At 39.6% G+C, this 23,161-nt stretch overlaps 1 protein-coding gene across 2 annotated transcripts in view; it reads left to right on the forward strand.

Moving 5' to 3' along the window:
• ACYP2 (acylphosphatase 2) overlaps nt 1-22,801 on the forward strand; it is a 290,315-nt gene extending 267,514 nt beyond the window's left edge. For both annotated transcript variants that reach the window (XM_044263956.1, XM_044263955.1), the window contains one exon: nt 22,289-22,801. In XM_044263956.1, the coding sequence (XP_044119891.1) occupies nt 22,289-22,403 (115 nt within the window). In that variant the 3' untranslated portion in view covers nt 22,404-22,801. The remainder of the gene's footprint in view (nt 1-22,288) is intronic.
• The last annotated feature ends 360 nt before the right edge of the window (nt 22,802-23,161 follow it).

Consider the following 23,161-nt stretch of genomic DNA (forward strand, 5'->3'; position numbering starts at 1 on the left):
TTGCCGCCAAGAAAAGGTAGTCCCGAACATTTTTTTGAATTGCTCTAAAACTACCTAATATGGGGGCCCCTAGGCATATGTGGTTATTGAGCACTCACAGTGTGGCAAGTTTGAATTGAGATATGTTTTAAGTGTAAAATACACGCCAGAATTCAAAACCTCAATATAAAAAGTATGTAAAATAGCTTGCTTTATTCATTGTTTGTATGGACCATACATTGAAACAATAATTTGGATATACTGAACTAAAAAAAATGTCAAAATGAATTTCATCTACTTATTTTTACTTTAACACGGCTCCTCGAAGATGCTCATGTTACGGCTGTTGGGCAGTCCTGTCAATTTCAACCAGGTTCCACCCTCTTAGCCAGATGAGTTCAGCATCCCTGATTGTATGTATTTATATACACACATATGTCTGCATGTGTATGCGTCTCTCAATTCTCTTTTGAACCAGATAGAACCTGGCAGATGTTCTGTCATTAATGAATGCATTGAATAGAAATATTTGACACAAGTCATTTTATATTTGCAGGAGAATCTCAGTTTTAACATTTTACTCTTTAGCAACCAATTCTACAGAGTTGCTCCAACAGGCCTGATCTAAGTATGTTCTTCCAGCCCTCCTAGTGATTTTGTAAGGACCAAATTCCCTTCTGAGAGAGCGAAGGTGGTTTTCATCACCTGCTACAGCCCCCTGATACAATAGCTAAAAATGGAGGGTTTACTATTCTGCATACTGTCTGAAACACTTTGCAGATGACCTCATTTCATCTTCAGTAACAACTCAGAGGCAGGCAACATACTCTCCATTTTACAAATGGGGACACTGAGAGTTGACGAAACTTGTCCCACATGACCAGTGGGGAGGTGGTAGCTGATTCGCACTCCAGCAGAATTGATCCCCAAGTCCTCCTCCAGGACCACTGTGCCACTCTCTCTTGTCTTTCTCCTCCATAAAACAGAAAGGAGAGGGTATCTGTCACTTGGCTGACCCGAAAACGGTGGTATGACAGAGAAGCCAGAGGCTTCAGTCATGCCCTCACTTCTTCTGCCTCTTATGCTCCTGGGCCCTTTGATCCCAAGGTCTGGTTTTGAGAAGCCTGGGCAGCTCTTCCAGACTCTCCCAGCTGGGGAGGTGGAATGACACGCCCTTTCCCCCTGCAGCAGAGCAGTAACACCTGTGGGTTTTCCTCGTGGAACTGCACTAGAAGTACAGAACTCTGACCATCACAGACCATCATAGCTTGCTTAAGAGGCTCTCTGCCATCCTTGGCAAAGACGGAGAACAAGTATACCGTAGCAACTGTTTTTAAGAGCTTATTGTGTGTCACATGTTGCACCGGGCAATTTCTATACATTCTCTTTAATTCATTCAGGAACTCCGTAAGGTGGGGGTTACCCTTATTTTAAAGAGGAGTAATCTGGGTTCCGGTTAATTATGGAAGTGCTGGGATTCCTTTGATAATCACTGAACACTTCTCTGCTTATGGGCTACAGATGAGAGAAATTTTAGACATTACAGTTGATATTTAAACAATGCTGGGGGTGGGGTTAGGGGTGCCAACACCACACCATTCGAAATCCACGTATGACTTTGGGATCCCCAAAAACTTAACTGCTAATCCCCACCATTGACGGAAGGAAGACTTATTGATTACAGGAAGAGTTGATTAACACGTATTTTGTATGTCAGATTATATGCTATATATTTTTTTAACATTTTGAGAGAGAGGGAGAGAGTGTGAGAGAGAGCATGAGCTACGGGAGGGGTCGAGGGAGAGGGAGAAGCAGACTCCCCTGCTGAGCAGGGATTCCCCAAGCAGGCTCAATTCCAGGACCCCAATATCATGACCTAAGCTGAAGGCAACCACTTAACTGACTGAGCCACCCAGCTGCCCCTGACTATACACTCTACTCTTAAAATAAGCTAGAAATTTTATTAAAATACATTTACAGTACTGTGCTATATGAAACCCTCATACAAGTGAACCCGTGCAATTCAAATTCATGTTCTTCAAGGGTCAACTATATAGTAAAATACCATTTAAAAGCTTGTATCAATAATGAACAAGTCTATGCTATTATTTGTCCACATGTAACGGAGTAAGAAACATGCTTAAGAAAGGAGAATAGCAAAAATATTATGTACTTTCCTTCCATTATTAATGCTATTTTAAAAGCTTAAAATGGGCAGGCAACTCAATATTTTCCAGCATGCACCACATTTGCTTTTAATTCATTAGCTGTCTCTTCTTACTGTCTGCTTTCTTGCTGTGGTCTACATTTTACACCAGTGCTGCAAAGATATCCGAAAGGATTATTCTGCCCCACTTCAGACCCAGGAAATAGAACCGGTATGAATTATTAATAGTGTTGGCTTTCTAGTGCTTTAATTCCACCTCTTTGTTTCAAGAAGGATATTAGTTAAATGGAATTTTTCTTATCATGCCAGGAGCTTACTACATTTTGTAGGAAACACTAAATGACTTGAGTAATAGAAAAGACAGTCCTATGTTGATTTTCACTTATACTTACAATGGATTCTCCATACATTGCACTCCCTATATCCTTGTCAGTGATCAGTTAATAGGGCAATTTTTACACTGGACTCTTCAGAGCCCCTGGGTTTCCCCCAGAGGTGCTCCAGGTAGAGCTGGGAAATGGAGGCCTGAGGGGGAGTTTCTGCGCCTCCCCTCCAACCATTCCCTTGCTTCAGAGAAGCACGCACTTCTAGAAGCATCAAGCTTTCATGAAAGATTATGTTGGAAGGGATTCTTCTTTTTAAAAAGTTTAAAAAGCCTGACTACAATTACGACAGTAGGCGTTTGCACATCTTTGGAATACTAAGAATAATGTCTAAAGATTTTTGTACATCTGAGGATATAAAACCAGCTGTGCCCTGAACTTAAATGGTGGTAGGTTGTGTGACTGGGTTTACGGGACGGACTTGGCCCTCCGGGGGTGTTCTAATAGTTACTCGGCACTCTGGGTGAAGTCTGTCACCATGCTTTCTTATGTAACGAGTCAACTTAAAATCATAAGAATTCTGAGGCTGGCAAAAATAGGGGAACAGATTCCACAAATAATCATGGTTCATGTGCCTACATGCAGGTTATTAGGTCAGACCCACAGACCTTCAGCTTCCTCTAAGCTTCCTCTAAGAGGATGAATATAGTCATTACTCGTGTTATTTCATTAGGGACTGCCATGAATTTTTATCATTTTTCTGTATTAAGAGCAACTCTTTACCTTTCAAAGCGTGTTAAAAATGGGAGTGTTTTGTTTTATGTGAGATAAAGTCAAAGTTAAAAGGTCGTGCCCAGGGCTCCCTTCTGTGTGTGGACTGTAGAACACCTGAGAAATGGCCCCCTTTCTCATGCATGGAATCTCTAGACTGGAAGAAGGCAGGCAGAGGACTAAGGGATTCATTCAGTACATACCGTATTTATTGACTGCCCACTGGCATCAGGCAGCATGCGAGATGTTGGGGAGGCAACAGTGAGTCAGACTCGTACTCTGCCTTCTTAGGATTTGCATTCTAATGTGGAAGAGGCATATAGTGAACACATCAAGAATTACATAGACATAGCAATTACAGAATGTGATCATTCCTATGATAACACATCATAGTTGGAGGCAGGGTCCTTTTTAGATAGGGGCAGTCAGCAAAGGGTCTCTGGGAGGGTAGAAACCTGAGTGCATTTTAGAAGGCCACAGCTGGCCTCTTTGCTAGCTGCTGAGGCCATAAATGTGTGGCGTTTACTATACTTGATAGAATATGTGTGCCATCTGCACCGAACAGTCAGAGTGCCCTGGAAACCCTGAGGGGACCCATAGTTGGTGCCTGCCTGAGCAGGAATGGAAAAACACAACACAGTTAATTTATTAAATGACTAGATTTTTCCTTGGTCATCTTACATTTATCAGCACCATGTTTTATTCATTTTCTTTTGCACAAAGATGGCCTAGAGAATACTTAACTGCATGCAAGATTCTTGTCTTTTGCCATTCCACACAGAAATTCTTATAGCTATGTATAATCCTCATCAAACATGTAAAAGATGCATCCATAATAAAATTTTCTCTTCTATTATTACTTTATTGGTTTTTTTTTGTTGTTTTTAAGATTTTATTTATTTATTTGACAGACAGAGAGATCACAAGTAGGCAGGGAAGCAGGCAGAGAGAGGAGGAAGTGGGCTCCCTGCTGAGCAGAGAGCCCGATGTGGGGCTCGATCCGAGGTCCCTGGGATCATGACCTGAGCCGAAGACAGAGCTTAACCCACTGAGCCACCCAGGTGCCCCTATTATTATTTTATTGTTAAGGACAACATGATTTAGGTAAAAAAAAAAAAAAACTTTATAGAAATTAGTTTCATTTGCAAAAACTCTATGTACAGCATTTAAAATATATTAGATTGAAGGGAGAACATGACTATCGAGTAACATGACTCCACTTAACATCTTATCCTTCCATTTTTATTAGTTGAACTGTCTTAATTTTTTTTTTTAAAGCCTTATCAGTGGATCATATTTCTTAAATAGAAATGCCTGAAAGATATATACACACAGAGCAGACTGAGATTTACAGCAGAAATATGAGACTTCAGTGTTGCTCAAGCAAATGTCATTCACTCGTCCTTCCAACCATCCATCAGTATTTGTTCAGTCTACTAACCTAATAGGTAAAATATGCTGGAGCCAGAGCCACGTATGCTGGCCCTGTCCCTGAGTGAACAGTGTTTATGATTTTTTCTTTGCAGACTAAGGCAATTCTCTTGAAGGTATGGAAATAGCTAGAATGTAGCTTGATAGTGTACAGTAAAGAATTTGAAATTATCCAACCAAGGTGATAAAAATGGATGAACAGAACAAATTTTGGAGAACTACATAGGGTGGCTTACCTACAAACCCCAAAAAGAAAACTGTTCTACTAAAGAACTTGAGTAAGGCATCTGATTACAATGAAGACATCATTATTTTCCCTATATTCTAGTTTAAAAACATGACAATTAAAAAGCATCTTGTTCAAAATAGCAAGAAAAATAGAACATATTTAAGTATTATCAGGAAATAGGACTTTAATCAAGTAAACTGTAAAATTTTGATGAGGAACTTAAAGACTTGAACAAAAGCAGGGAAAATTGTTACTCTTGATGACAAGATTAAATGTTAGAATGCCACTTCTTTCTGAATTATTTTAAGACTTAAAGGAGGGGCACCTAGGTGGCTCCGCAGGTTAAGCCACTGCCTTGGGCTCAGGTCAAGATCAAGTCCCATATCAGGCTTCCCCTGCTCTGCGGGGAGTCTGTTCCCCCTCTCCCTCTGCCTGCCATTTCCACTGCTTGTCTATCTCTCTCTCTCTGTCAAATAAATAAATAAAATCTTTAAGATTTAAAAGGGGATTTGAAGGGATTAGACAAAAGTATGCTAAAATCTAGTAGACCTCTAGATAAACAAGGACAATTAGAAATAGAATTATTAGGTTAAGGGGGTGGGAAGTGTAGGAACTGGACTGCTGAGCATTAATATATATTCTAAGGCTATAAGAATTAAGATGGTTTAATGCTGGTTTAGGAATTAACCAAAGGCATCAATGGATTTAAATAAAATGTCTAGAAAAATATTCAGGCACATACACAGATTTAATCTATGATTATAGTTGCTCTCGGGAAAATGGCTAAGCATTCAAAATTAAGGCCTCTTTTTTATACCATGCAATCATATAATTCCAGATGGATTAAAGATTGAAATATAAAGAATAAAGTCATATTTTCAATTCAAGATGTTACATTTGGAACATATGCATTTACTTCTGCTCCCACCTAAACCCCACTTAAGTATGAATAAAATTGATTTTTTTAAAGGTTTAAACACCCACAGGAATGAAAAATGGGAGAGAAAGCTACAAAACTTTGAAAAACAAGGCAACAAAACTTCAGACGAGCTAGTGACTTGAGTGGGAAGGGTCCAGTGGGAGGAGCAGCGATATGGCCCTTTCAACACAGTGGAAACCCCCCAAGACTCAGGCCACTGGACCAGAGTAGAAAAGTGGGGTCAATTATACAAGAATTTAAAATTTGTTAATAAGTTATTTTCTCCACCTCCTATACTATGAAGTTGCTTCCCTGCCCACCTACGTGGAAGCCAGAGTTTCATGCTTTAGAGAGGGTCTTCTAGGAGCAGGAGTCAAGATGGCGGAGAAGTAGCAGGCTGAGACTACCTCAGCTAGCAGGAGATCAGCTAGAGAGCTTATCTAAAGATTGCAAACACCTGCAAATCCATCGGCAGATCGAAGAGAAGAAGAACAGCAATTCTAGAAACAGAAAAACAACCACTTTCTGAAAGGTAGGACTGGCGGAGAAGTGAACCAAAGTGACAGGAAGATAGACCCCGGGGGGAGGGGCCGGCTCCCAGCAAGCGGCGGAGCAACGGAGCACAAAATCAGGACTTTTAAAAGTCTGTTCCGCTGAGGGACATCGCTCCGGAGGCTAAACCGGGGCAAAGCCCACACGGGGTTGGCGTGACCTCAGGTCCCGCAGGGTCACAGAAGGATCGGGGGTGTCTGAGTGTTGCAGAGCTTGCGGGTATTGGAGCGGGAGAGCCAGCTACAGAGACAGAGCCGACAGTAAGCTCGCAGCTCGGGGTTACCTTGAACCGGTCGCAAGCTCGGTGAGCTCGGAGCGCGGCCGGAGGTTAGGCAGACGCGAGTTACTAGGAGCTGTTCGCTGAGGGCGCACAGGGGAGCGGGGCCCTGGGCTCTCAGCTCCTCCGGGCCGGAGACCAGGAGGCCGCCATTTGTATTCCCGTCCTCCGGAACTCTACGGAAAGCGCTCAGGGAACAAAAGCTCCTGAAAGCAAAGCCGAGCAGATCACTCAGCCCGGCCCCTGGTAAGGGCGGTGTAATTCCGCCTGGGGCAAAGACACTTGAGAATCACTACACCAGGCCCCTCCCCCAGAAGATCAACAAGAAATCCAGGCAAGACCAAGTTCACCTACCAAGGAGTGCAGTTTCAATACCAAGGAGAGAGCAGCAGAATTCCAGAGGAGGAGAAAACAAAACACGGAACTCATGGCTTTCTGCCTGTGATTTTTTATAATTTATTTTTTTTTCTTTTTCATTTTTTTTCTATTCTTCTGCTAAAATTTTTTATAACTTTTACCCTTTTCTTTTTTAACGTTTTTTAACTAGATTATCTAATATATATATATTTTGCTTTTTTATACTTTTCTTTATTCATTTTCTTTTTTTTAATTTTCTTTCTTTCTTTCTTTTTGAACCTCTTTTTATCCCCAAATCAGAAGAGATCCTAATCTCTTCAGTCTTTTTTTTTCTTCTTTTTTAAATTCTTGATTGAATTTTTAATTCAATCTCTTTTTTTTAATTCTTTTTTTCTTTTTTTTCTTTCTTTCTTTTTGAACCTCTTTTTATCCCCAAATCAGAAGAGATCCCAAACAGAAGAGATTGGGAGATCCCAATCAAAGGAGATCCCAATCAGAGGAGATCCCTCACCCAATCGTGAGGGGGGAGAAATCCCCCCTCATGATTTGGGATCTCTTCTGATTTGGTTAAAGCATATTTTCCTGGGATTGTTGCCACCCTTTTAGTATTTTACTTGCTCCTTCATATACTCTTAGCTGGACAAAATGACAAGGCGGAAAAATTCACAACAAAAAAAAGAACAAGAGGCAGTACCGAAGGCTAGGGACCTAATCAATACAGACATTGGTAATATGTCAGATCTAGAGTTCAAAATGACAATTCTCAAGGTTATAGCTGGGCTTGAAAAAGGCATGGAAGATATTAGAGAAACCCTCTCCAGAGATATAAAAGCCCTTTCTGGAGAAATAAAAGACCTAAAATCTAACCAAGTTGAAATCAAAAAAGCTATTAATGAAGTTCAATCAAAAATGGAGGCTCTCACTGCTAGGATAAATGAGGCAGAAGAAAGAATTAGCGATCTAGAAGACCAAATGACAGAGAATAAAGAAGCTGAGCAAAAGAGGGACAAACAGCTACTGGACCATGAGGGGAGAATTCGAGAGATAAGTGACACCATAAGACGAAACAACATTAGAATAATTGGGATTCCAGAAGAAGAAGAAAGAGAGAGGGGAGCAGAAGGTATACTGGAGAAATTATTGGGGAGAATTTCCCCAATATGGCAAAGGGAACGAGCATCAAAATTCAGGAGGTTCAGAGAACGCCCCTCAAAATCAATAAGAATAGGCCCACACCCCGTCACCTAATAGTAAAATTTACAAGCCTTAGTGACAAAGAGAAAATCCTGAAAGCAGCCCGGGAAAAGAAGTCTATAACATACAATGGTAAAAGTATTAGATTGGCAGCTGACTTATCCATAGAGACCTGGCAGGCCGGAAAGAGCTGGCATGATATTTTCAGAGCACTAAACGAGAAAAACATGCAGCCGAGAATACTATATCCAGCTAGGCTATCATTGAAAATAGAAGGAGAGATTAAAAGCTTCCAGGACAAACAGAAACTGAAAGAATTTGCAAACACCAAACCAGCTCTACAGGAAATACTGAAAGGGGTCCTCTAAGCAAAGAGAGAGCCTACAAGTGGTAGATCAGAAAGGAACAGAGACAATATACAGTAACAGTCACCTTACAGGCAATACAATTGTACTAAATTCATCTCTCTCAATAGTTACCCTGAATGTTAATAGACTAAATGCCCCAATCAAAAGACACAGAGTATCAGAATGGATAAAAAAACAAAAGCCATCTCATTTTAAGCCCAAAGACACCTCCAGATTTAAAGTGAGGGGGTGGAAAAGAATATACCATGCTAATGCACATCAGAAGAAAGCAGGAGTGGCAATCCTTATAAGAGATCAATTAGATTTTAAGCCAAAGACTATAATAAGAGATGAGGAAGGACACTATATCATACTCAAAGGATCTGTCCAACAAGAAGACCTAACAATTTTAAATATCTATGCCCCCAACGTGGGAACAGCCAACTATATAAACCAATTAATAACAAAATCAAAGAAACACATCAACAATAATACAATAATAGTAGGGGACTTTAACACTCCCCTCACTGAAATGGACAGATCATCCAAGCAAAAGATCAACAGGGAAATAAAGGCCTTAAACGATACACTGGATGAGATGGACATCACAGATATATTCAGAACATTTCATCCCAAAGCAACAGAATACACATTCTTCTCTAGTGCACATGGAACATTCTCCAGAATAGATCACATCCTCGGTCCTAAATCAGGACTCAACCGGTATCAAAAGATTGGGATCATTCCCTGCATATTTTCAGACCACAATGCTCTGAAGCTAGAACTCAACCACAAGAGGAAGTTTGGAAAGAACCCAAATACATGGAGACTAAACAGCATCCTTCTAAAGAATGAATGGGTCAACCGGGAAATTAAAGAAGAATTGAAAAAAATCATGGAAACAAATGATAATGAAAATACAACGGTTCAAAATCTGTGGGACACAACAAAGGCAGTCCTGAGAGGAAAATATATAGCGGTACAAGCTTTTCTCAAGAAACAAGAAAGGTCTCAGGTACACAACCTAACCCTACACCTAAAGGAGCTGGAGAAAGAACAAGAAAGAAACCCTAAGCCCAGCAGGAGAAGAGAAATCATAAAGATCAGAGCAGAAATCAATGAAATAGAAACCAAAAAAACAATAGAACAAATCAACCAAACTAGGAGCTGGTTCTTTGAAAGAATTAATAAAATTGATAAACCCTTGGCCAGACTTATCAAAAAGAAAAGAGAAAGGACCCAAATAAATAAAATCATGAATGAAAGAGGAGAGATCACAACTAACACCAAAGAAATACAAACTATTATAAGAACATACTATGAGCAACTCTACGCCAACAAATTTGACAATCTGGAAGAAATGGATGCATTCCTAGAAACATATAAACTACCAAAATTGAACCAGGAAGAAATAGAAAGCCTGAACAGACCCATAACCAGTAAGGAGATTGAAACAGTCATTAAAAATCTCCAAACAAACAAAAGCCCAGGGCCAGATGGCTTCCCGGGGGAATTCTACCAAACATTTAAAGAAGAACTAATTCCTATTCTCCTGAAACTGTTCCAAAAAATACAAATGGAAGGAAAACTCCCAAACTCATTTTATGAGGCCAGCATCACCTTGATCCCAAAACCAGACAAGGATCCCATCAAAAAAGAGAGCTATAGACCAATATCCTTGATGAACACAGATGCAAAATTTCTCACCAAAAAACTAGCCAATAGGATTCAACAGTACATTAAAAGGATTATTCACCACGACCAAGTGGGATTTATCCCAGGGCTGCAAGGTTGGTTCAACATCTGCAAATCAGTCAATGTGATACAACACATCAATAAAAGAAAGAACAAGAACCATATGATACTCTCAATAGATGCTGAAAAAGCATTTGACAAAGTACAGCATCCCTTCCTGATCAAAACCCTTCAAAGTGTAGGGAGAGAGGGCACATACCTCAATATCATCAAAGCCATCTATGAAAAACCCACTGCAAATATCATTCTCAATGGAGAAAAACTGAAAGCTTTTCCACTAAGGTCAGGAACACGGCAAGGATGTCCATTATCACCACTGCTATTCAACATAGTACTAGAAGTCCTAGCCTCAGCAATCAGACAACAAAAGGAAATTAAAGGCATCCAAATCGGCAAAGAAGAAGTCAAATTATCACTCTTCGCAGATGATATGATACTCTATGTGGAAAACCCAAAAGACTCCACTCCAAAACTGCTAGAACTTATACAGGAATTCAGTAAAGTGTCAGGATATAAGATCAATGCACAGAAATCAGTTGCATTTCTCTACACCAACAACAAGACAGAAGAAAGAGAAATTAAGGAGTCAATCCCATTTACAATTGCACCCCAAACCATAAGATACCTAGGAATAAACCTAACCAAAGAGGCACAGAATCTATACTCAGAAAACTATAAAGTACTCATGAAAGAAATTGAGGAAGACACAAAGAAATGGAAAAATGTTCCATGCTCCTGGATGGGAAGAATAAATATTGTGAAAATGTCTATGCTACCTAAAGCAATCTACACATTTAATACAATTCCTCTCAAAGTACCATCCATCTTTTTCAAAGAAATGGAACAAATAATTTTAAAATTTATATGGAACCAGAAAAGACCTCGAATAGCCAAAGGGATATTGAAAAACAAAGCCAAAGTTGGTGGCATCACAATTCCGGACTTCAAGCTTTATTACAAAGCGGTCATCATCAAGACAGCATGGTACTGGCACAAAAACAGACACATAGACCAATGGAACAGAATAGAGAGCCCAGAAATAGACCCTCAACTCTATGGTCAACTAATCTTCGACAAAGCAGGAAAGAATGTCCAATGGAAAAAAGACAGCCTCTTCAATAAATGGTGTTGGGAAAATTGGACAGCCACGTGCAGAAAAATGAAATTGGACCATTTCCTTACACCACACACAAAAATAGATTCAAAATGGATGAAGGACCTCAATGTGAGAAAGGAATCCATCAAAATCCTTGAGGAGAACACAGGCAGCAACCTCTTCGACCTCAGCCGCAGCAACATCTTCCTAGGAACATCGCCAAAGGCAAGGGAAGCAAGGGCAAAAATGAACTTTTGGGATTTCATCAAAATCAAAAGCTTTTGCACAGCAAAGGAAACAGTTAACAAAACCAAAAGACAACTGACAGAATGGGAGAAGATATTTGCAAACAACATATCAGATAAAGGACTAGTGTCCAAAATCTATAAAGAACTTAACAAACTCAACACCCAAAGAACAAATAATCCAATCAAGAAATGGGCAGAGGAGGGACGCCTGGGTGGCCCAGTTGGTTAAACGACTGCCTCCGGCTCAGGGCGTGTTCCTAGAGTCCCAGGATCGAGTCCCACATCAGGCTCCCAGCTCCATGGGGAGTCTGCTTCGCTCTCTGACCTTCTCCTCGCTCATTCTCTCTCTCACTGTCTCTCTCTCTCAAATAAATAAAATAAAAAATTAAAAAAAAAAAAAGAAATGGGCAGAGGACATGAACAGACGTTTCTGCAAAGAAGACATCCAGATGGCCAACAGACACATGAAAAAGTGCTCCATATCACTCGGCATCAGGGAAATACAAATCAAAACCACAATGAGATATCACCTCACACCAGTCAGAATGGCTAAAATCAACAAGTCAGGAAATGACAGATGCTGGCGAGGATGCGGAGAAAGGGGAACCCTCCTACACTGTTGGTGGGAATGCAAGCTGGTGCAACCACTCTGGAAAACAGCATGGAGGTTCCTCAAAATGTTGAAAATAGAACTGCCCTATGACCCAGCAATTGCACTACTGGGAATTTACCCTAAAGATACAAACGTAGTGATCCAAAGGGGCACATGCACCCGAATGTTTATAGCAGCAATGTCCACAATAGCCAAACTATGGAAAGAACCTAGATGTCCATCAACAGATGAATGGATCAATAAGAGGTGGTATATATACACAATGGAATACTATGCAGCCATCAAAAGAAATGAAATCTTGCCATTTGCGACAACATGGATGGAACTAGAGCGTATCATGCTTAGTGAAATAAGTCAAGCGGAGAAAGACAACTATCATATGATCTCCCTGATATGAGGGAGTGGTGATGCAACATGGGGGCTTAAGTGGGTAGGAGAAGAATAAATGAAACAAGATGGGATAGGGAGGGAGACAAACTATAAGTGACTCTTAATCTCACGAAACAAACTGTGGGTTGCTGGGGGGAGGGGGGTTGGGAGAAGGGGGGTAGGGTTATGGACATTGGGGAGGGTATGTGCTTTTGGGTAAATTGGAAGGGGAGATGAACCATGAGAGACTATGGACTCTGAAAAACAATCTGAGGGGTTTGAAGTGGCGGGGGGGGGGGGTGGGAGGTTGGGGTACCAGGTGGTGGGTATTATAGAGGGCACAGCTTGCATGGAGCACTGGGTGTGGTGAAAAAATAATGAATACTGTTTTTCTGAAAATAAATAAATTGGAAAAAAAAAAAGAGAGGGTCTTCTAGGAACAGCTGAAAACAGGTATTCAATGAAAGTTACACAGTGAATACTGAGGCCTTACCCTTCTTCCCAAAACATACACAGCCAAATTGATGGATTCTAGGTGGGATGTTAGACACACCTTCCCTGAAGATTTGCCCAGACCAAGAGAAGGGATACAAAGATATCAAAATTGGAGGCTTCCCCATAAAATGGTTTATTGACCTCTCTCTAGTAAACCTAAGACCACACAGCTCTGCCTCTGGCTTAAGAGAAGTCCATTCTGGATTGGGGGATGGGGACTCCTGCCTTCCATTGTTCACTCTAGGAAACATCTGAATGAATTGTTAACTCTGCCTCTAAGATGGGATGTCCCTGTGGAGAAGCCTTTGGCCCAAGCAAGCACTGATCCTTGGCCCCACTGGTCCCACTATGCTTGTAGGACAGATGTCCTGCAATGCAGGCAGCATGTATACTGCTCCTGGCCATCTGGTTACCCTCAGGGGCTCTCCCTGCTCTTCAGCAAGAACTTCCATAGCAATTATTTACACCTTTTCACTCTAATTCCTCAACCCTAAACCTCAACTTTAATCTCTTACTTTACTAAGAAATGGAGGCTGTCTTATGCAAATATCTCTTCATATCCAAGTTGCTCTCATTTTCTTGACTCCTTCTCTTATGTACAGAGAAGATGTGGCCTCTTCTCTAAACGTAATGAGTCTACTTAATGATCCTGTTTCTTCCAACCTGCCCTGGAGCCTTGTCCAACCAATTACCTCTTGCCTTGCATCTTCAATTCTTTCCCTCTGCCCACTTGTGAGAATGTGTGCAGTAGCGCTGAGATGTGCCACTCAGCCCCCCTTTCAAAACTGAAGGACTTATTCTCCAGATACTGGGAATGCTGGTGGAAGGTGGCCCTCAGCCATCAGCCCACTTCAGGAGTTGCCTCGGTGGAACGAAGTCACCATACTGTCACAACTCCTTCTCTGGGCAGCTCTTCTTTAATGACTGGCTTATGGTGGGAGCGGGAGATGGGGTGGATATTAAGACCCTGCCCTCTCACTGTAAATTGGGACAACACTGAAGGGTCTTCCCTGCTTCAGAATTCCTCATGTGTTGGCTGAGGTCTTCAATGAAACTGCATCTCACCCAGCCTCTCCCTCAGTTAAATTCTGTCTATTGTCCTTGCCTCCCACAGTTCTTGAACCTGAGAGCATCTCTACAAGCTAGTCCCCATCTCAGAGTCTGTATCCCAGGCTCCCCTCTCTATGACAGCAAGTCTGCAAGTCATGGACATTTAATTAAAAAGTTTGATAGGGAGTAGCAAATTGCCCTTTGAAAAGGCTGTACAAATTTGCATTCCTATCAACAATCCAGAAAAGTGCCTCTTTTCCCACACCTTAACTGTCACTATTGGATATCAAATTTTCAAATATTTGCCATTCCCTAAGTAACAGATGGTATCTCCTTCTTGCTTGATTTGTATTTTTAAAATTATGAGTAAGAGAGAATATTTGCACATATTTATTGGCCCTTTATATTTCTTTCCTTTTCATCTGTTTGTTCTTTGACCATTTTTTATTAGATGGCTATATATTGATTTTTTGTATACAAAAAATTGTATTTTTTGCATACAAAGATTGAATTTTACTATATATAAATTGCGACAATACAAAATGAAAAAATGCTTTAAAAGTAACATATTCATTTGTTGCATAATCTGTGTGTTTAACATTTCTTTTTATTATGTTAGTCACCATACAGTACATCATTAGTTTTTGATGTAGTGTTCTAAGATTCATTGTTTACATATAACACCCAGTGCTCCATGCAATATGTACCCTCCTTAATACTCATCACTGGGCCAATCCATCCCCTACCCCTGTCCCCTCTAAAACCCTCAGTTTGTTTCCCTGAGTCCGTAATCTCTCATAGTTCATCTTCCCCTCTGATTCCCACCCCCCATTTCCCCCTTCCTTCTCCTAATGTCCTCCGTGCTATTTCTTATGTTACATGTATAAGTGAGACCATATGATAATTGACTCTCTCTGCTTGAGTTATTTCACTCAGCGTAATCTCCTCCAGTCCCATCCATGTTGATACAAAAGCCAGGTATTCATCCTTTCTGATGACTGAGTAATATTCCACTGTACATATGGATCACATCTTCTTTATCCATTCCTCTGTTGAAGGACATCTCTGCTTTTTCCATCTCTGCATATTCCAGAATATGCTGCTATGAACGTAGGGGTATATATGGCCCTTCTTTTCACTACATCTGTATCTTTGGGGTAAATATCCAGTAGTGCAATTGCCAGGTCACATGGTAGCTCTATTTTTATTTTTTTGAGGAACCTCCACACTGTTTTCCAAAGTGGCTACACAAACTTACATTCCCACTAACAGTGTAAAAGGGTTCCCTTTTCTCCACATCCTCTCCAACATTTGTTGTTTCTTGCCTTGTCAATTTTTGCCATTTTAACTGGTGTAAGGTGGTATCTTAATGTGGTTTTGATTTGAATTTCACTGATGCCTAATGATGATGAACAGTTTTTCATGTGTGTTAGTCATTTGTATATCTTTTTTTTTTGAGAAGTATCTGTTTATGTTTTCTGCCCATTTTTTGACTTGATTATTTGTTCTTTGGGTGTTGAACTTGAGAAGTCCTTTATAGATCTTGGATATTGGCCCTTTGTCTGTAGTGTCATTTGCAAATATCTTCTCCCTTTTGGTGGGTTGCCTCTTTGTTTTGTTGACTATTTCCTTTGCTGTGCAGAAGCTTTTGATCTTGATGAAGTCCTAAGAGTTCATTTTCACTTCTGTTTCCCTTGACTTTGGAGACATGTCTTGAAAGAAGTTGCTATGGTCGATGTCAAAGAGGTTACTGCCTATGTTCTCTTCTAGGATTTTGAAGGATTCCTGTCTCATATTGAAGTCTTCCATCCGTTTTGAGTTTATCTTTGTGTATGGTGTAAACAAATGGTTCAGTTTCATTTTTCTGCATGTGGCTGTCCAATTTTCCCAACACCATTTGTTGAAGAGACTGTCTTTTTTCCATTGGATATTTTTTCCTGCTTTGTCAAAGATTTGACCATAGAGTTTAGAGTCCATATCTGGGCTCTCTACTCTGTTCCATTGGTCTATGTGTCTGTTTTTGTGCCACTACCATGCTGTCTTGGTGATCACAGCTTTGTAATATAGCTTTTCAGGCAACGTGATGCCCCCCATCTTGTTTTTCTTTTTCAGCATTTCCTTGGTGATTCGGGGTCCTTTTTGGTTCCATACGAATTATAGGGTTGTTTGTTCCAGCACTTTGAAAAATGCTGCTGGTATTTTGATCAAGATGGCATTCAAAGTACAGATTGCTCTGGGCAGCATAGACATTTTAACAATGTTTATTCTTCTGATCCATCTTTTTGTGTCTTCTTGCACGTGTCAATTTTGCGTCAGTTTCTTGCCTGAGTATTCTGCAGTTCCTAGAGTGTAGATCCTTCACCTCTTTGGTTAGGTTTATTCCTTCTGGTTTTTGGTGCTATCATAAATGGAATCAATTCCCTAATTTCTCTTTCTGCAGTTTCACTATTAGTGTATAAGAAAGCAACTGATTTCTGTGCATTGATTTTGTATCCTGCCACATTACTGTAGGAATGTGTAGGAATTCTAGTAATTTGGAGATGGAGTCTTTTGGATTTTCCACATAAATTATGTCATCCGTGAAGAGAGAGAGATTGACTACTTCTTTGCCAATATGAATACCTTTTATTTCTTTTTGTTGTCTGATTGCTGTTGCTAGGACTTCTAGTACTATGTTGAACAATAGTGGCAAGACTGGACATTCTTGTCATGTTTCTGATCTTAAGGGAAAGGCTCTCAGCTTTTCCCCATTGAGAATGATCTTCACTATAGATTCTTCATAGGTGGATTTTATGAAGTTGAGGAATGTTCCCTCTATCCCTATACTCTGAAGGTTTTAATTAGGAAAGGATGCTCTATCTTGTCAAATGCCTTTTCTGCATCAATTGAGAGGATCATGTGGTTCTTCTCTTATTAATTTGTTCTGTTACATTGATTTGTGAATGTTGAACCACCTTTGCATCCCAGGGATAAATTGCACCTGGTAGTGATGGATAATCTTTTCAATGGACTGTTGGATCCTGTTAGCTAGTATCTTGTTGAGAATCTTGGCATCTGTATTCATCAGGGATATTGGTCTGAAATTCTCCTTTTTGAAGGACTCTGTGCCTGGTTTTGGGATCAAGGTAATGCTGGCCTCATAGAAAGAGTCTGGAAGTTTTTCTTCTGTTTCTATTTTGAAATATCTATTCTCCTGAAGCTATTATTTTCTTAGAATGTTGGGTAGAATTTCCCAGGGAATCCGCCAGGTCCTGGACTCTTGTTTTTTGGGAGGTTTTTGATTACAGTTCAATCTTGTTACTGGTTATTGGTCTATTCAGGTTGTCAGTTTCTTCCTCTTTCAGTCTTGGAAGTTTATAGGTTTCCATAAATACATCCATTTCTTCTAGGTTGTTTAACTTATTGGCATAGAGCTCTTGATGATTTCTGATGATTGTTTTTATTGTTTTATTGGCATAGAGCTCTTGATGATTTCTGATGATTGTTTTTATTTCCTTGGAATTAGTCGTGATCTCACCCCTTTCATTTATAATTTTATTATTTTGGGTCTTTTCTTTCTTTTGGATAAGTCTGGCCAGTGGTTTATTGATCTTATTCTTTCAAAGAACCATCTTCTGGTTTCATTGATGTGTTCTGCTATATTTCTGGCTTCTAACTCATTGATCTCTGCTCTAATCTTAATTATTTCTCTCCTTGTGCAGGACTTAGGCTTAATTTGCTGTTGATTCTCCAGTTCTTTAAAGTGTAAGGAGAGTTTGTGTATTTGGGATTTTTCTATTTTTTTGAGTGAGGCTTCGATGGCTACATATTTCCCCCTTAGGACCGCCTTTGCTGTATCCCATAGGTTTTGGACTGATGTGTTTTCATTCTCATTGGTTTCCATGAATTGTTTAAGTTCTTCTTTGATTTCCTGGTTGACCCAAACTTTCTTGAGCAGGATGGTCTTTAGCTTCCAAGTGTATGAATTTCTTCCAAACCTTTTCTTGTGATTGAGTTCCGGTTTCAAAGCATTGTGTTCTGAGAATACAATGTGCAAGGAATAATCTCTATCTTTTGATATCAGTTGAGACCTGATTTGTGACCCAGGATATAGTCTCTTCAGGAGAAAATTCCATGTGCACTTGAGAAGAATGAGTATTCTGTTGTTTTAGGGTGGAATGTTCTGTATATATCTATGAGTTTCTTCTGGTCCAATGTGTCATTCAATGCTCTTGTTTATTGATTTTCTGCTTGGATGATCTATTACTGAGAGTGGCATGTTAAGATCTCCTACTATTAATATATTCTTATTAATATGACTCTATCTTGATTAACAGTTTTCTTATTTAATTTGTTGCTCCCATGTTAGGGGCATAGATATTTACAATTGTTAGATCCTATCCTTGGATAGACCCGAGTGATACAGTGTCCTTCTTCATCTCTTGTTACAGTCTTTGTTTTAAAATTCCTATTCTAAGATTTGGAATTTTCTCTAGTATTTAAAATTTAGCTTCAATGCCACTGCTGTCACAAAGCTGTCCCTGAGTACCACCTTGTCTAGAAATTAACCCCATCCAGTTCCTTTCCCTTTATATTAAAATCACATTGCTCATCACATTCTGAATTATAGTTATTTTTATCTTTCTCCAAACTCTTCCATTAGATTGTGAGTTACTGAAGGAAGAAACCTCCTTTTAGATATCTGTGTATGCATTCCAGTATCAGGGATATGCTTTGCATACAGTGCTACTTAAATATTTATTGAATCAAAATGAATTAACAGGTACAGTTTGATTATGCGGTCCTTAACTAATACTCTTCATGAAACAAGGAGGTAAAATTAAAGCACTTTAGCTAGAACTCCTAGATCTGCCATCTCCAGACCAGAGCCATACCTGCAAAGGGCTGACTGCAGGAGCAGCACACAATTCAAGTTTTAGAGCTTGTACCTTAGGGCTTGCAACATGACAGGTGACCAGAACACTCCCAGGTAAGTAGGTAGGTCAGGGAGATGGTTCCTAGAAACTGGGGTGCCAGGCTTGGAAACATGGTAAAAAGTGGCCCTCCATCAGATACAAATACACATTGTAAACAGAGCAGAATCCCCGAACAGCACAATCATTCTGCCCCTACCAGTGACATAGATTTCTTCTTGACCATACTTCTGACTGATAAAGTTCTTAATGATGTTGAAGACCAGCTACAATAGGTAGTCAGACTCCCAACTGGCTAAATACATGGAGTTCTCATCCTAGATGGATTAGTCATTGCAACGCAGGGAGCCATTAGTACTGATTCACTGGTTATAGTTGCTCTCCTCTAATTCTCTCTTGAGGCCATTTAAACACAGCTTCCGGGTCGCCTGGGTGGCTCAGTGGGTTAAGCCGCTGCCTTCGGCTCAGGTCATGATCCCAGAGTCCTGGGATCGAGTCCCGCGTCGGGTTCTCTGCTCAGCAGGGAGCCTGCTTCCCTCTCTCTCTCTCTGCCTGCCTCTCTGCCTACTTGTGATTTCTGTCAAATAAATAAATAAAATCTTTAAAAATATATATATATAAACACAGCTTCCACCCACCAACACTGTTCTTAGTGAGATCATGAGTGACCAGTGTATTGCTGCCATGTTTAATTCTTAGTCCGTCCTCACCTTACTTGACCTGCCAACAGCATGGACCCTGTTGATCCCTCCCTGTTCCTGGAGGACTGCGTTGGACTCCTGGCACAGGATGCCCTTGCACCTTTTCTGGATGCTGCTGCTTTTCTTTGTGGGTTCTTCCTTTGCTTCCTGGGCTTTGAACTTTGTGGTCCCCTAACATAAAGCACACGCCTCAGAACTCTTCCCCTTTCTATATTCATTTTCTTGGCGATGCCATCCAGTTTTATGCCTTTCAGTACTGGCTACCTGCAGACAAATTCCAACCTTATCTTCTCCAGCCAAAGATCCAACTGCTGTACAACGTCTCATGTAGGTGTCTGCTAGTTAACTAGCTTAGTCAGTATTCCAAAACTGAACTTCTGATCTCCCCACCCCCAACCTGCTCTTCTCACAGTCTCTCCATTTCCATGAATCACATCAACCAAGTAGTTTTTCACCAGTAACTCTGGTGTCATCCTTCAGTCTTCTCTTTTCCTCACACCATGTCCAGTCTGCCAGCAAATCTATTGACTGTACCTTCAAAATACATCCAGAATCTGACCATTTTTCACCACCCCCCACAAGACAGTTACTACCCTGAGCAAAATACAGAACTGTTCTGCTCTCTATGGACTATAACATACAGTGTTAATGTGTCAATCAGAGTTAAGAGTCTATATAAAGAACTTCACACAATGCTGAGCAAAATGTGCTCAATGTATTTTTATTATTTCTGGTTTCAGACAAGATTTCAAGGAGATAGGACTAGTAAAATTGAAGCCCTTGGCTCCTTTTCATGCAACTGAATTTTCTTGTTCAACACATGCAATTTCAAGTTTTAAGATTTTAACAGAGTTGAATAAAGTAAGATGTGTTACTGAGCTTAGCTTCTTAGAAGGAAAAACAAAAAAAATTCAGCTTACCACAAAACTGTCCCAAGAGCCAAAGAAAGGGTTAAATAAATAGTACAATGGCAATTTGAGTCATTAGAATCCTCTAGCCTGAGTAAGAGTAATTTTCAGATAATCCGACACCTTGAGCCTACAAAATATTTTTAAATCAAGGTTACATGAGATTGTTACTTATGATATCACACAGCTATGTATGGCTCTGACTTCGCAACTTGAAAGAACTTAGGGGACAGGAGAAAACTGGTTGACTATTTCTACAGCAACAGCTGGGTAATAGCCACCACTTGTATAAAGCTGTCTCATACTGTTTACCTGTCATCTCACTTCATCGGTCATCCCAACTGATTGTTAATAGGTAGAAAGTCTGGAAAAGGGGCGCCTGGGTGGCTCAGTGGGTTAAAGCCTCTGCCTTTGGCTCAGGTCATGATCTCAAGGTCCTGGGATCGAGCCCCGCATTAGGCTCTCTGCTTGGCGGGGAGCCTGCTTCCCTCTCTCTCTTTCTCTGCCTGCCTTTCTGCCTGCTTGTGATCTCTGTGTGTCAAATAAATAAAATCTTAAAAAAAAAAAAAGTCTGGAAAAATCTTTAGCAGTAATATCTGAAATGTCAAAATATTAAAATAAGCCTGAATGGTATAGGAAGCATCTCAGATAAGGCACAAATTAGACATACATATTTTGCTAATAAAAACCACTGTAACATTGGGGAGGGTATGTGCTTTTGGGTAAATTGGAAGGGGAGGTGAACCATGAGAGACTATGGACTCTGAAAAACAATCTGAGGGGTTTGAAGTGGCGGGGGGGGGGGGGGGGGGGGAGGTTGGGGTACCAGGTGGTGGGTATTATAGAGGGCACAGATTGCATGGAGCACTGGGTGTGGTGAAAAAATAATGAATAATGTTTTTCTGAAAATAAATAAATTGGAAAAAAAAAAACACTGTACTACAGAAGCAGAAAAATAGTTTCATAGCATTTAGCTTATCCCTTTTTAATGTCATTTTGGTAATATATGTAGTAAGGTTTTTGAACAGATAAAAAAATGTTCATCTAATTTCATTTTAATGTTTGTGGAAAATCACTTTCTTTACACTTATTTTTTCATTTTTTTCTTTCAGCCTGCACAAATTGTGTGTGTGTGTATGTGTATGTCATCTACTATGTGCTGGATAATGAGAAAAAACAATGATGAATTGTTTTTATTACACTTTAGAATTGTAAAAATATAATCTCTTTGTAAAAATATAATCCTTTTACATTTAAGAGCTAGGTTATAATGACTTTGGATGTTTTAAGAAGGGGGAAATAACTCCAGTATGAAATCATCAGTTAACTGTGCTTAATTTGCTATTAGTTTTTCTTTGTCCAAATTTGATTATGTATTAAACTCTCTGTTCCTCTGATACATACATGATGTATACAACGTAACAATTTTATTTCACATTACATGTAAAAGTTATATAGTAAACTCCCATTGGGACCTGGGGCAGGATTATTTCAGCTAGTCCATATACATGTTATATGCTAATATTTATTTTTTATAGGATGTCCTGATAACATATTATATGCTAATTTTTGTTTTGTTTTGTTTTTTTGGTAGGATGTCCTGGCTGTGCAAAGTTGGAAGTCCTAGCTCTCGCATTGACCGCACGAACTTTTCTAATGAAAAATTCATTTCTAAGCTTGACTACTCAGATTTTAGTATTCGATACTAATAGAAGAGAAATAAAAATTTTAATGCTTATAATGCACAACACTAGATATTCTTAAGTCTGTATTAGAATATTAATAGAGTGAGTTCAAAAAGGAACTTTCTGTTCTGAAAGTTACAACAGAATGTGTTACTAAAAATGTCTGACACGAATAGTTTTACTCAACTATGTTTTTAAAAAGTAAAAACTTCGCATTACAAAACATTTAATATGCATATTTAAACTTGCTAATGGAATCTTTAAGTCTAATGAATGTTCTAGCAAACATGTTATTTGGCTAGCCTTAAAATAAAGCTAACCATTTAAGGATTATTTGTCTGAAATGAATTCTAAAACCTTCTGCATAATATTTTATTATTGAAGTTGAGTCATTTGTTTAAAATAAAGACCCAGTCACTAGATATAAAGGTGTGATGATTAGTATAACCATAAAGTCCTATCAATAAAGAATTAATTTTTAAAATCCTGGTTGAGGTTGGAGCTGCTTAATGCTTCCTATGAACTATATGGTTCTGTATAGTAAGCAGGTGAGTGATGAAACAGATAAGACCCACAATTACAGTATAACCAGCAGCAAGATTTGTGTCAACAGCTATCTACAATGAATGTCCTATTAACCAGAAAGGGAACTGAGAGTCTAAATAAATCACCCTGTCCCCTAACCTTGACCTATCATTTGGGGATTTTCATCTGTAAATGGTAATTAATTAAGCAACAGAATAGTTTAAGGGGAAGGTTCATTTCTATAGCATAGAATTACA

This window comes from Neovison vison, chromosome 8, assembly GCF_020171115.1.
Source record: "Neovison vison isolate M4711 chromosome 8, ASM_NN_V1, whole genome shotgun sequence".
NCBI classification, from domain to species: Eukaryota; Metazoa; Chordata; class Mammalia; order Carnivora; family Mustelidae; genus Neogale; species Neogale vison.